Source organism: Dendrobates tinctorius, unplaced genomic scaffold (assembly GCF_039654945.1).
Source record: "Dendrobates tinctorius isolate UK_male_01 unplaced genomic scaffold, ASM3965494v1 ptg000007l, whole genome shotgun sequence".
NCBI classification, from domain to species: Eukaryota; Metazoa; Chordata; class Amphibia; order Anura; family Dendrobatidae; genus Dendrobates; species Dendrobates tinctorius.
Genome location: NW_027361675.1, coordinates 36,716,160 through 36,729,190, shown reverse-complemented (window position 1 = coordinate 36,729,190; position 13,031 = coordinate 36,716,160). Strand labels below are relative to the sequence as shown.

General features: G+C 39.4%; 1 protein-coding gene across 2 annotated transcripts in view; it reads right to left on the bottom strand.

The window, feature by feature from the left end:
• Positions 1 to 13,031, bottom strand: part of USP32 (ubiquitin specific peptidase 32) — a 315,539-nt gene that overhangs the window by 23,729 nt on the left and 278,779 nt on the right. For both annotated transcript variants that reach the window (XM_073573376.1, XM_073573384.1), the window contains exons 26-31: positions 11,776 to 11,987; positions 9,011 to 9,195; positions 5,714 to 5,800; positions 3,851 to 3,971; positions 2,750 to 2,941; positions 1,051 to 1,342 (exon numbers count right to left, since the gene is read on the bottom strand). In XM_073573376.1, the coding sequence (XP_073429477.1) occupies positions 1,051 to 1,342; positions 2,750 to 2,941; positions 3,851 to 3,971; positions 5,714 to 5,800; positions 9,011 to 9,195; positions 11,776 to 11,987 (1,089 nt within the window). The remainder of the gene's footprint in view (positions 1 to 1,050; positions 1,343 to 2,749; positions 2,942 to 3,850; positions 3,972 to 5,713; positions 5,801 to 9,010; positions 9,196 to 11,775; positions 11,988 to 13,031) is intronic.

Genomic DNA, 13,031 nt, shown 5'->3' with positions numbered 1-13,031 from the left:
TTTCCACTGTTTAGGCACATCAGGGGGTCTCCAAATGTGACATAGCGTCCGATCTGAATTCCAGCCAATTTTGCAGTGAAAAAGTCAAACGGCGCTCCTTCTCCTCTGAGCTCTGCCATGCGCTGAAACAGTGGTTCCCCCCACATATCAGATATCAGCGCACTCAGCACAAATTGCACAATACCTTTTGCAGTCCAATTTCTCCTGTTACCCTTGGTAAAATAAAAAAAAATTGGACTTGAAGTAATTCTTTTGTGAAAAAAAGTTAAATGTTCATTTTTTTTTAAACATTCTAAAAATTCCTGTGAAGCACCTGAAGGGTTAATGAACTTCTTGAATGTGGTTTTGAGCAACGTCAGGGGTGCAATTTTTAGAATGGTGTCACTTTTGGGTATTTTCTATCATATAGACCCCTCAAAGTGACTTCAAATGTGATGTGGTCCCTAAAAATAAAATAGTGTTGCAAAAATCAGAAATCGCTGGTCAACTTTTAACCCTTATAACTTCCTAACAAAAAAAAAATTTTGGTTCCCGAATTGTGCTGATGTAAAGTAAACATGTGGGAAATGTTGTTTATTAAGGTTTTTGTGTGCCATAAAAATTCAAAGTTGGAAAATTGCAAAATTTTCGCCAAATTTCCGTTTTTTTCACAAATAAACGCAAGTTATATCGATGAAATTTTACCACTAACATGAAGTACAATATGTCACGAGAAAACTATGTCAGAATCACCAGGATCCATGGAAACGTTCCAGAGTTATGACCTCATAAAGGGATAGTGGTCAGAATTGTAAAAATTGGCCCGGTCATGAACGTGCAAACCACCCTTGGGGGTAAAGGGGTTAATGGTAACAGCAGTACGGGAGGACAGTATAGTGTATTTTTACTTTCAGGAGGAAAAACAGTACTAAAGAAGGAGCTGCTCTAGTAGTGGACAACCCCTTTAAGCAAGGATTTGTGTACTTCATGATGACCTCTCAAGTAGAGAATAGTCACCGGTCTAAACTGTATTCTCACCCATTTTTGTCATTATGGAATTATTTGTCATACCTTTACTATGATTTGCATTGGAAGAACTGATTACAGGCTGAATTTTCACATGAGCATCCCCATCTCCGGCATGACTTAAGTTGGCTAGTTCCGGTTTCTTCAGGTCTCCCTGCGATGAAAATTTTTCCACTTGATCACTGCACTGAAGCCCTGGTTTCCTTTTCTGAAACTGTACTGGCCCTTGAGGTACCAAAAAGGCACTCGGGTCAAACTTCTCTTGGGGAAATTTGACAATTTTTTGAGACTTTATCCAGCGACCATTCACGAACTGGAATCGCTTTAAGTGAATGATCTATTAGAAGTATAAAAAAAATAAATAAATAAATGTTAAGGATGAAATTGCTATGAAAAAATTTAGTCATAATGAGGTATATTTATGAAAAACTGTAATTCTTAAGATGTGTCAACTTTATCATAGTGGTTCATGCTGTTTGATAAATCTTGTTTTAGCTCAGATAAAGGACGCAGGACGGGGTCTGAAATGTACAACACAATTTTGGTGCATTTTTTTGGCGCATGTTGAACCACTCCTCTTTTCCAATAAGCCACACCCTCTAGTTGGACAAGTGATAATGAGTATTTTTAATTAGTGTTGGATCCTACCTGCCGATTAAACTTGTAGGCTTTTAACCTAGGCAGGTGAAGGCATGTTTAATAAAACCTATTATAAAGAGCCATGTGCATGCAAGAGTATTTGATTAGGTTTTTGGTGGTTTAGGAGCAGAATCTATTTCTAAATACTCGTTAAAGAACTCTGTGAATGTACCATCAGATTGAAGTTTGGTGAAGGTAAGAGTCCTAGAGAATTTGCACCTCTAAGAACTGTATGGTATATACTTTCAGTATGCCATAAATATCACAGAAAGTAATACCGCTTGAATATTTAGCGTAGTTCCTGGACTGTGGCCCTTTGACCAAAAAAGTTTTTGTAACCCTGCTTATAAAGAATTCTGGCATAATTTGTGCAAAAACAAAAAAAAAACATCTTTTCTGACGCTCACAATATTTATGCTATGTTTTAAGCACTTTTTACTGCTGCAAACTCTGTACAGCATTAGAATAAAGTAAATGTGAACAGGTGCAAGCTGCAGTGACCGCTTAAGATACTAACAAAAGACTACAGCAACCTGTGTAAGTGCTAAGATGTATGCAAACATTGAATACATGAAATTTAGACTGCATTATTGATATAGAAAATAGCAAAGATTGATATAGAGTATACTTATGAAAACAAAGGTACTTAAGCTCACAAATTAGCCAATTAGTGTGAGGCCACCAGTCATGATAAGGTATACCTTTCTTTGAAGAGATAATAAACCTAACATATTTGAGTGTTGCGCTTGATTTCCAATGTTTCACAACTCCCAGTAGAGAGAGTCACTGACATGGAAGGCCCGGCATGTATTAGTTTATAGGAGAACACTGCAGTCCCATTTCATAACATGTTAGTGATGAAAACCAGAAACTATGTACAAAATAAATAAAACACTAAAATATACTAATAACATTGATGATATGGAATTCATGAAGAAGCCAACATCGAAGAATGCTTTAAAAATGAGAGGGGAAAAAAAAGGAAAACACTCCTCTCTCCTGGCACTCACAAAAATACAGATGTATATTTTACCCATATAATTTATGTTATTTTATCAGGGGAGGGTACCTATGCACAGAAAATATATATATATAAAAAAGGTACCAGAATTGGAGGGAGCCTCCAAAGGTCAAGCTTCTTTGTAGCTAAACAATGGGTTTTACATTTGGAACAATAATACATTTCGTCCTCCCCCAACTCCTCCTCAGTGGTGAAGGCGCGGAGACAGCTATCCAGGTTAATGGGCTCTGCTTGTGCTCTACGACTCTGTTCAACACTCCTATGCTCTTCCACAATCTGTACAAAGGAAGAAAAAAAAATCACATGGAACTTTTTGAAGAATAATACATAAATGGTATAAAAGGGGGAAAAAAAAAAAAAGGAGAGACTGAACCATAGATCTTCCCAGAACCGCAATGCAAAATCTTAAAGGGGTTGTCCACAATTTGTGACTATTTTTATTTTACTTAAATGCATGTATTTTTGCCTAAAAAGCATTTTTAATAGGGTTTAATTAAAGCAGTGGTATGAAACTTATATGGATTTTAATGTCTATTTATTGTAGTAATCTAATCACTTTTCTAATATTCCTTTAATTAAAAAGTCCCTACCATTCCCTGTCTAATCTAACTGCTTTAGCTTTTTTTACTTCTGGCTTGATGACATTTTGCTTGAAAATCCTGATACTCAAACAGACTCATCAGGGGGCAGAAGCTTTGATTACTTTGCCCATCTGCTGTCCCCATACTGAGACCAATCGTCATCAGTGATGTCTGTTTCAGGGGCAGGACTAGTCCCTACTCTACTGAGCATGTGTTAATGAGTGCACTGTCAGTGCACAATGTAAGGAGAGAACGCAGAGAGCAGGCTCACTCCCAAAAGTGACATTTGTTTCAGGGGCGGGACAGGTCTCTGCTCTAATTGCTTGAAATTTAAACTGCATTATTGCTATATGGAATATACTTTTAAAAATTAAGGTATTTAGCTCAGAAATTGGCAGATTCATGTGAGCCCACCAACCACGACAAGGCATCATTCTTGTTTTCTTTACATTTCACAGGGTGTCCAAAATTATTTTTTTTAAATTGGGGATTTAGATGCATTTAAGTAAAAACAAACAAACAAAAAGTCACGCAAGGTGGAAAACTCCTTCAATTGAAATCCATGATAAATTCTAGACACCAAAAATTATTTCCTTTTCCTTACCCTTTCTTGTGATGTCTGATAACGAAGATGTAGAGCTGTGGGATCCCAATCTACAGCTATGTAAGCATTACCAATGTAGGCACGGTCTTCTGTACAGTCAATCTTACATCCCCTGCAAAACCTAAATTTGAAGGGCCACATTAAAAAATATGTTTACTTGTGTTATCTTTGTCTAATATTTACATTTGTTTGGTGATCTGAAACATTCTAGTGTGATAAACATGCAGAAGGATAGGAAATCAGGAAGGGGCAAAACACTTTTTTTTTTTTTTTTTTTACACCAAGGTATTTGTCTTCCCAGTGTCATTTCTTATTATTAAAACAACTTAGTTTTTGCCTCTGTGGATTGGATGGATTGTTACTGACATCTGGTGAGAATGTTGATAGCACCTTTATATTTATTTTGAAAATTGGTGACGTGTTCAATATTTATGTGTGTGAAAGATTTATAATCCCAATATCCATGTATGATCAGAGACCTGGTGCCCTCCCTGTCTCTAGAGCAGATTCCCCAGATTTTGTAGTAAATCATAAATCCTTGTGACCAGGTACGGACTGGAACTGAAATTCAGCCCTGGCATTGCAAATCACACAGGCTCATGCTGTTCTCGTCCCCAAGCACCAGATGGGATACATTACTAATATTATCCTGGATGGAGGAAAAGATTTCCTACAAGACAAATATTTCTAATGATTCCCGTAGCCTGCTGGGGTAAGTGATGGAGTCAGCGACTTTGTGCTCCATCACAACTCTTAATTTTATGGGTGTCTTGAGAACACCGATTCTGTTAACATAGCAGACAAGGCGGCCCATGACCAGACAGGCCCTTCTGGCATTTGCCAGATAGCCAGTCCGGCCCTGATTGTGACATATTCAGCACTGTGTGGGTGTATCGAAGACTGTCATAAATTTTTGTTCCCCTTCGATTTTTTTTGAGATTTGATGTTGTCTATTAATATAATAACTTTCATACTGTTTATGTTGTGTCCTGGACCACACAAATGTTTGGCCACAGGTTGATATTTTTTTGTTTTAATTTGAAATCATGTGGCGATGACATCTCATCCTTACTCTCAGTTTCTGTCCTGTTTCTCTAACATAGAAACCTCCAATAGTTCATATAATGTATAGAGTTAAGTACACCACATTGGAAGAGGAACATGTGACTGTCCCAGGTTTCATACAGAACTGCCAACTATTATTTACAGCAATTACAACATGCATTTGCAAAAATATTTATTGCATAATACAATGACGTGCTATTTCAGGGGTGGGGTATCATTTTTCTGACAAGGGTCATTTGGCTATTTATACCACCCTACGTGGGCCGTGCAAATTTCGCACTAACACCGCCCACAAAGTACGTCCTGACGATGACACTGGTGTCAGGGCATAATCTATCATTGCTTGTGCCTATGCATTCAGTAGTGAACACTGTGTTGGCCTGCTTACAGTTCAAGAAGAAATTAATAGTCCGGTGGCCGGCAAAATACAGCTGCTGGCTCAATTACTGCGGTCTCCGGGAATCTTTGCTTCCGTAGGGTAGAATAATAAATTCAGCTGTTACACAACCCCGCAACTCCAGTGCTGCCTCTCCGCCACAGCCCCACAGTATTCTGTTGACAGGCTGCAGTGGTCGCGTCACAACTCCCAGAGCATGTGACAGCTGCAGCCAATCACTGGGCTCAGCAGCTTATGTTGTCTTGTGACCAGAAAACCCCTTTAACTGTTACTTTTCCATACATTAAAAAGTTCTTAGCATATAGCCAATGCATTAGTAGATGGAAAGGTGTGGTCAAGTCAGATAAATATTTTACACACTAAAAGTGTATTCCATACTATTCTAGCACAACATTATTTACCTGTACCATGGGCACGATGCACAGGAATTACCATCTTTCTGCACCACTCTGAGTGTGAACGGGTATTGGTACCCCATGCTGTCATCACTGCAAATGACAAGAGTAGTTTAATGGTGTACGATGCATTTTTATCTCGCTTTCAAATACAAACAGAAAACACGAGGTTGCCGACATGTTGTGCAGGAAGGATACTTTCTGAATTCTTCTTTTGCCTTTTGTGCTTAGATGTGCCATTGAAGACAACTTTATTCATTTACATACACTCCACATGCAGCTGACTTTTTCCACTGTGGATTTCACTGCAAATCCGTAAGAAAATCCTCACGTTACGTGTGGATGCTGCAGGTTTCACCCCAGGCAATGCCGTGAAACTCTGGAATAAATCTGCAGAGCTAATATGCCGCACATGTCACAGCACAACTCCCTGTGTTTTATTCTATTACAATAGGTTATGTACTGGAAAACGCAACTCTGCAGAGTGTGAACTAAACCTTATGCAGAGGTTTCCTCATGTCCTTTATCATTTTGATATATCTGCAATCTCTATTAACAAAATGCAGAAACCCAACAGAGAACAAAAGTGTTAGGTGACTACCGTAAATTAAAATGGACAGACCTTTAACTCAAGTTGGGAGGCCCCATACACATTGGATTGCCAGAAAATCCCACCGATATGGGGTTTGGCTAACTTAGGCTACTTTTACACATTCGTTTTTTTAAATCCGGCATGATGCGGCGAAAATTGTGAAAACCGGATCCGGAATTGGATCCGGTTTTTTCACATAGAATGTAATGATCGCCGCATCGTGCCGGATGGACATGCGGCGCCTCCGGGTTTTGCCGGACACGGCAAACATGCGCCGTCCGGCGTCTGCAAAAAACGTTGGCTGCAACGTTTTTTTGCAGTGTCGGACCGGCTTTTTCAACAGCGCATGCCCGGGCACTGTGAGTTTTAACCCCACAAGTGCCCGGTGCGCATCTCTCTCTCTCTCCCCTTCTCTCTCTCCCTCTGTCTCTCTCTCCCCATACGCTCCATTCCTTTCTTTGGCTGGCTCTCTCGTTCCCCGCTCTCTCTTTGGCTGCTCTCTCGTCCCCCGCTGTCTCTCTGGCTGCTCTCTCATCCCCCGCTCTCTCTTTGGCTGCTCTCTCGTCCCCCGCTCTCTCTCTGGCTGCTCTCTCGTCTCCCGATCTCTCTCCGGCTGGCTCTCTCGTCCCCCGGTGCTGCGGCTCCTTTAAATGTCCTCCAAGCCGCATCAGGCGCCGTATGTACATCCGGTGTCACCGCAGCAGGCCGGATCCGGCGGCCCGGCTTTTCGCCGCACGACCCCTGACACCGGATGTGTGAAAGAGGCCTTAGACTGAATGTGTATGGAAGCCTTAAAATTAGACTCCTACTTCCCTTTCTGCTCAGAAAATCTTTCAATTGTTTCATTATCTCCACAGACAGGATCACAATGAAGGGTAACATTTCTTTTGGCAACACAAGATCTACCATAAGCAAAAGGTGATGCTATGCCTCATATCCTTCCCCTCCCTTTACAATGATCTTTTGTCTGATCAAAGCATTCTCAGAACAATTTGCCGTAGAAGGTCAAAAAATCAGAGCCAGACTTACACAACTGACTGAAAAAAGGACTACAAATCACTCAAAAACATCACTGAAATGGAAAAATAGCATCCTTAGCAGGATGTGAGGTGCATCTCACATACTGGTGTGAATGACACCAGATGCAAGCCTGTGTGCATTTAGAATACCATGGATATTTGGCAAGTTTGTGCTGCCCTTGCCTTTATCATGCAGGACTTTCTGCATCCTGTTGTGCATTTGTGTCTGGACATGGTTTTGCAATTCTGGTTGCTATTTCTATTTTTTGCATTGATGTTTTTAGTGTTAGACTTGGGTCAGAACAAAAACTGCAACACTTTTTTACTTTTTTATTGTGATAATAAATTTTGATCTTATAAAACTTTTTACAATTCTATCCTGCATGAAAAGCTATACATTACAAATCACTCTAATAGGAGATGTACATTCTTGTAAAATTATTTGTAGGTATGGTAAGTAGTTTCCAAATCCCAGCTTTCCCCGGTCTATTTGCATGCCTTCAGCTGCATTGATATCAGAACGTGCTCATTGGTGTACAGATGATGGCAGTGATAGGGCCAGCATTGGTGTCCTCCTATGAGTGTTGTGCTTTATCAAAATAATCTCCTACAGCCGGCTTATCCCCAGAGTGAGGCACACGACCCCTTTACTGTCATCATCTGTACTTCAAATGAGTACATTTTGATGTTAAAGAGAACTTGACTGGTTTTGCCAAACCACCCCCATGTCTTTATTTTATTCTTTATTTAGAATTTTTAGCTTTTGCTTAGGAAATTTCCCTAAAAGTTTTTGCAAAACTATGCAGTGCACCAATGAAGCTGGGGTGCATACACCCTGCTTACTGTGCCTGGTCAGGGAGGCAGAGATTTGTAAATAGATGATCCTGACGCCACGCTTGCAAATCATGTAACTCACACCCAACGGGGCGTGAAAACATGATTAGTGGGACAATCACTGCAGGAAAAGCAACACCCCCACGACTAGTCACCCACTAATTAACATACGCCTGGCAAAATTTGAATCTACATAAAGAGTTGAATAAAGACATAGGGAAGCAGTAATGTTCCCTTCAATACAGACGAAGGCAAGTGAATTGACTGGAGAAAGCAGGAGTTTAGAAGCAGTTCATAATTTCCTACAAGAGTGAAAACAAATCCTCCAATAAAGTGATTTGTAAAGTTTCAGAATTTTACCGAACATAGAAAGTTATGATAAAAGTTACACTGATGGCAGAAAAAAAATAATCAATGATCCCCATTATACCTGCTCACACCCTTTATTACTCAAATACTGGTTTCTAACATGAAATTAGTTTCTTTATCCTTCTATGCCAACCGTCAATGACCTGCATATAGTCCTTCCTTTCATCCAGGACACACTCAATGGTCTCCATGTAACATTACCTCTTAGATGTTAATGTAATTTAATGGCCCATGGAAAGTATCAATTGCTCTTATCCCTGACAAGCTTTCTATATTTGGAGTACATGTTTGTACATATGCAATATTTCTGGATATGTGATTTTAAAACTATCAAATGTTTAGAATTTTTCAACAAAAAAACAGATTTGATGGGAAAAAAAAGAAAAAAGTTTAGCTAATCGTTAAAAATCTGATTAAACAATAGGCAGTTCCCTGATGACATTTGTTTTAACATAAAATGTATGTACAGTATTCATTCTGTTGACTTACCAGTCTTGTGCGTGGTTACTTGCTTCTTGAGGTGGAAGAGGACTTGCAAGTCTGGAAACCTGGATCCACACCGCATCATATAAATCTTTCTTCCGTGTATGGACAGTGCATGGAACAATTAGAGGCATCCCAAATAGGCTAGGGCGATTTTTTTGAGAAGACAGAAAATACAGCTCTGTTCTCATCTAAAACCAAGGATCATCAACAATAGGTAAGAATAATATGGATACAATTACTAACACAATTCAGATTATGAACGAAGAGTAGCCTAAAAAGTAACTCACTACAACACAATGATAACGACATGACAATAAGTTCCTGTGAAATAAGTATTGAACACGTCACGTTTAACCCCTTAATGACCGGAGCGTTTTTCGATTTTTCATTTTCCGCTCCCCTCCTTCCCAGAGCCATAACTTTTTCATTTTTCCGTCAATATGGCCATGTGAGGGCTTATTTTTTTGCGGGACGAGTTGTACTTTTGAACAAAATGATTGGTTTCACCATGTCGTGTACTCAAAAACGGCAAAAAAAATTCCAAGTGCGGTGAAATTGCAAAAAAAAAGTGCAATCCCACACTTGTTTTTTGCTTGGCTTTTTTGCTAGGTTCAATAAATGAAAAAACTGACCTGCCACTATGATTCTCCAGGTCACTACGAGTTAATAGACATCAAACATGTCTAGGTTCTCTTTTATCTAAGTGGTGAAAAAAAAAATCCAAATTTTGCTTTAAAAAAAAAAAAAATTAAAAAAAAATTGCGCAATTTTCCGAGACCCGTAGCATCTTCATTTTTCGTGATCTGGGGTCGGGTGAGGGCCTATTTTTTGCGAGCCGAGGTGAAGTTTTTAATGATACCACTTTTGTGCAGATACGTTCTGCTGATCGCCCGTTATTGCATTTTAATGCAATGTCGCGGCGACCAAAAAAACGTAATTCTGACATTTTGATTTTTTTTCTCGCTACTCCGTTTAGCGATCAGGTTAATGCTTTTTCTGATTCATAGATTGGACGATTCAGAACGCGGCAATACCTAATATGTGTATGTGTGATTTTTTTTTTTTTAATAGTTTTTATTTTGATTGGGGCGAAAGGGGGGTGATTTGAACTTTTAGGTTTTTTTAATTTATTTTATTTTTAAACTTTTTTTTTTTTTTTTTTTTTAATTTACTTTTGGCATGCGTCAATAGCATAGGAGGCTTGAAGCATGCACAACCCGATCGGCTCTGCTACATATGGGCGATGAGCAGATCGCCCATATGTAGCAGATTTGCTGCTGTGCTTTGAGCGCCAGCCACTGGGCAGCGCTCAAAGCGATGTGCCTGCAACAACCATAGAGGTCTCTATGAGACCTCTGGTTGTCCAGGCAGCACGTCGCCGACCCCGTGAAGGGGGTTGGCGATGAGCTCATTTCCGGCCCGGCGGAAGGAAGCTATAGTTAAATGCCCGCTGTCAGCGCTTGACAGTGGGATTTTAACTAGTTAATAGGCGCGGGCGGATGGAGATTCCGCCCGCGCCTATTGCAGGCACATGTCAGCTGTTCATAACAGCTGAAATTTCGCGGCTTTGAGGTGGGCTCACCGCCGGAGCCCACCTCAAAGCAGGGGAGTCTGACTGATAATATACTATCCCGTCTGCAGTCAGAAAGGGGTTAAAGCTTGCACAACAAAATTTAGACAAGCCTGTGAAATACTGGGAGAATACAGTCTGGTTAGATGAGACCAAAATTGAACTCTTTAGAGTTCATAACACATACCATGTATGGAGGCCACCAGAGGCATGGCATATCTTCCCCAGAACACCATACCAACAGTAAAGTGTGGAGGTGGGAACATCATGATCTGGGGCTGTTTTTCAGCATATGGCACTGGCAAACTTCATATAATTGAAAGAACGATGAATGAACCAATGTACCAAGACATTCTTCATAAAAATGTGCTGCCATTTTGCCGGGATGATGAAAATGAAACAATAGTGGACATTTCAGTAAGAAAATGATCCCAAACACACAGCCAAGGAAACGGTCAACTGGTTTCAGTGAAAAGAAATAGAGTGGCTAGATTAGCACAGTCAATCATCTGACCTGAATCCAATAGAAAATTTATGGAAGAAACTAAAGCTCAGAGTTCATAGAAGGAACCCACAGAACCTTCAGGCTTTCATAGTGTTTGAGTGGAAGAATGAGCCAAAGTCATACCTGAGCAATGCATGCGACTAGTTTCTCCATACAGGAGGCATCTTGAAGCCGTCATCCCCAACAAAGGCTTTTGTACAAAGTATTAAAGAATTTTCAACAAGCCTGTTCAATACTTTTCTCCTGTGTCATTTCCGATTATTACAATTAACTTAATTTATGGACATCTATAGTTTGATTTCATTGGGCTGTTTCTGACATCTGGTGAGAATTTCATTTCAAAAGCACCTTTAGAAATGGATTTATTTAGAAAATTGGTGACGTGCTCAATACTTATTTCACCTGCTATATATATATATATATATATATATATATATATATATATATATATATATATATATATATAAATAAACACACAAACTATGTATTTCTGTTTTTTTTGTCAGTACTTTATGTGTATTAAAAGGTGCAGTTTCTTGAACTTGGGATCACTGTCAAAATGGACAGCCAAATTCCCATTCTGATAGACTTAAGTTATCTTTGTACTAGAAGTAAAGCCATTCAACTGAATGTCCACCATGTAATACTACAGGGAAGTAGTATTTTCTTCTTGTATAACAGGTGTCATCTTACCATTTTTCTATGAATAGCAATGATATAGCCTATAAAAGGGCCATCTGGATGGACAGAGACATGGCCATTGAGTACTCCATTCCCGACGGTCTTCTCTGTCCCACATGGCACTACAGTATTTGGCATCCCATTTGGGATTACTGGTGGCCGACTCAGTCCTCCATTTGGCATGAGACTTTGTGGTCCATTAGATGATGGCACTGTGGTGGCATCTGCAAATTAAAGAACAAGCTCAGTGTAATCTACTTAAAACTGCTTTGCTATTAATACGGATTATGGTGTAAACCTCTTTAACTAATCATTTCATGAACTTCACAGAGCTAATTAGAAAGCCAACCGCAGATGATGGAATATTAGGTGCTTATCAATCTGCAAAAATTATATTTGCTCCCAGCAATATTGTACTGACATACAATGAGCATGAAACGCACTCAAACATGGAGAATATACATCAATGTAACCCTGTTCAAGTTCTCATCACCTATTCACTATGGCATCGTACAAACCAAGGCTCGGTCCACTGCACATTTAGCCCGACAATATGCACAGGCTTTTATGCGGGTAGACATTTCTCTTTGACTGGATATTTAGATTTTTTTGGTTAGACCTAGGCCAAAGAAAATAAGGGGGTCCAAGTGATTCCGCCACATAAACGGAGACCAGTAATATACATGACACATGATACATGGGGGACCCTGCTATAGACTGTTTTTGCTTTAATTATTGTATTATCTTTAACTTTGTTACTTATGACTGTTTAATATTAACTGCTGAATTATAAAGCGCTGCGGAATATGTAGGCGCTATATAAATAAAAGATTATTATTTGGTGCCCAGAACCTTGAAGTTATGCCTCTGCTCTTGACTACAGGATCCATCTGATATTTACACAGCACTGAAAAGCATAAATTAATCCTAAATTTATAACTACAGGATAGTCTGTAATTATAGAAATAAAAAAAAATAAATCTCAGTGGTTAGAATTGTTGCCTTCCATCAAATCCCACCAAGGACAACATCTGCAAGGAGTTTGTATGTTCTCCCCGTATTTGCGTGGGTTTCCTCCGGGTTCTCCGGTTTCCTCCCACACTTCAAAAACATACCGATAGGGAATTTATTTTGCGAGTCCCAATGTGGACAGTGATGATGACATCTGAAAAGTTCTACGGAATATGGTGGTGCTTTATGAGCAGTCATGAATAAAATGAGTTGTAAATGATATAAGGAATGGAATTATATAACAATTCTTCAGAACT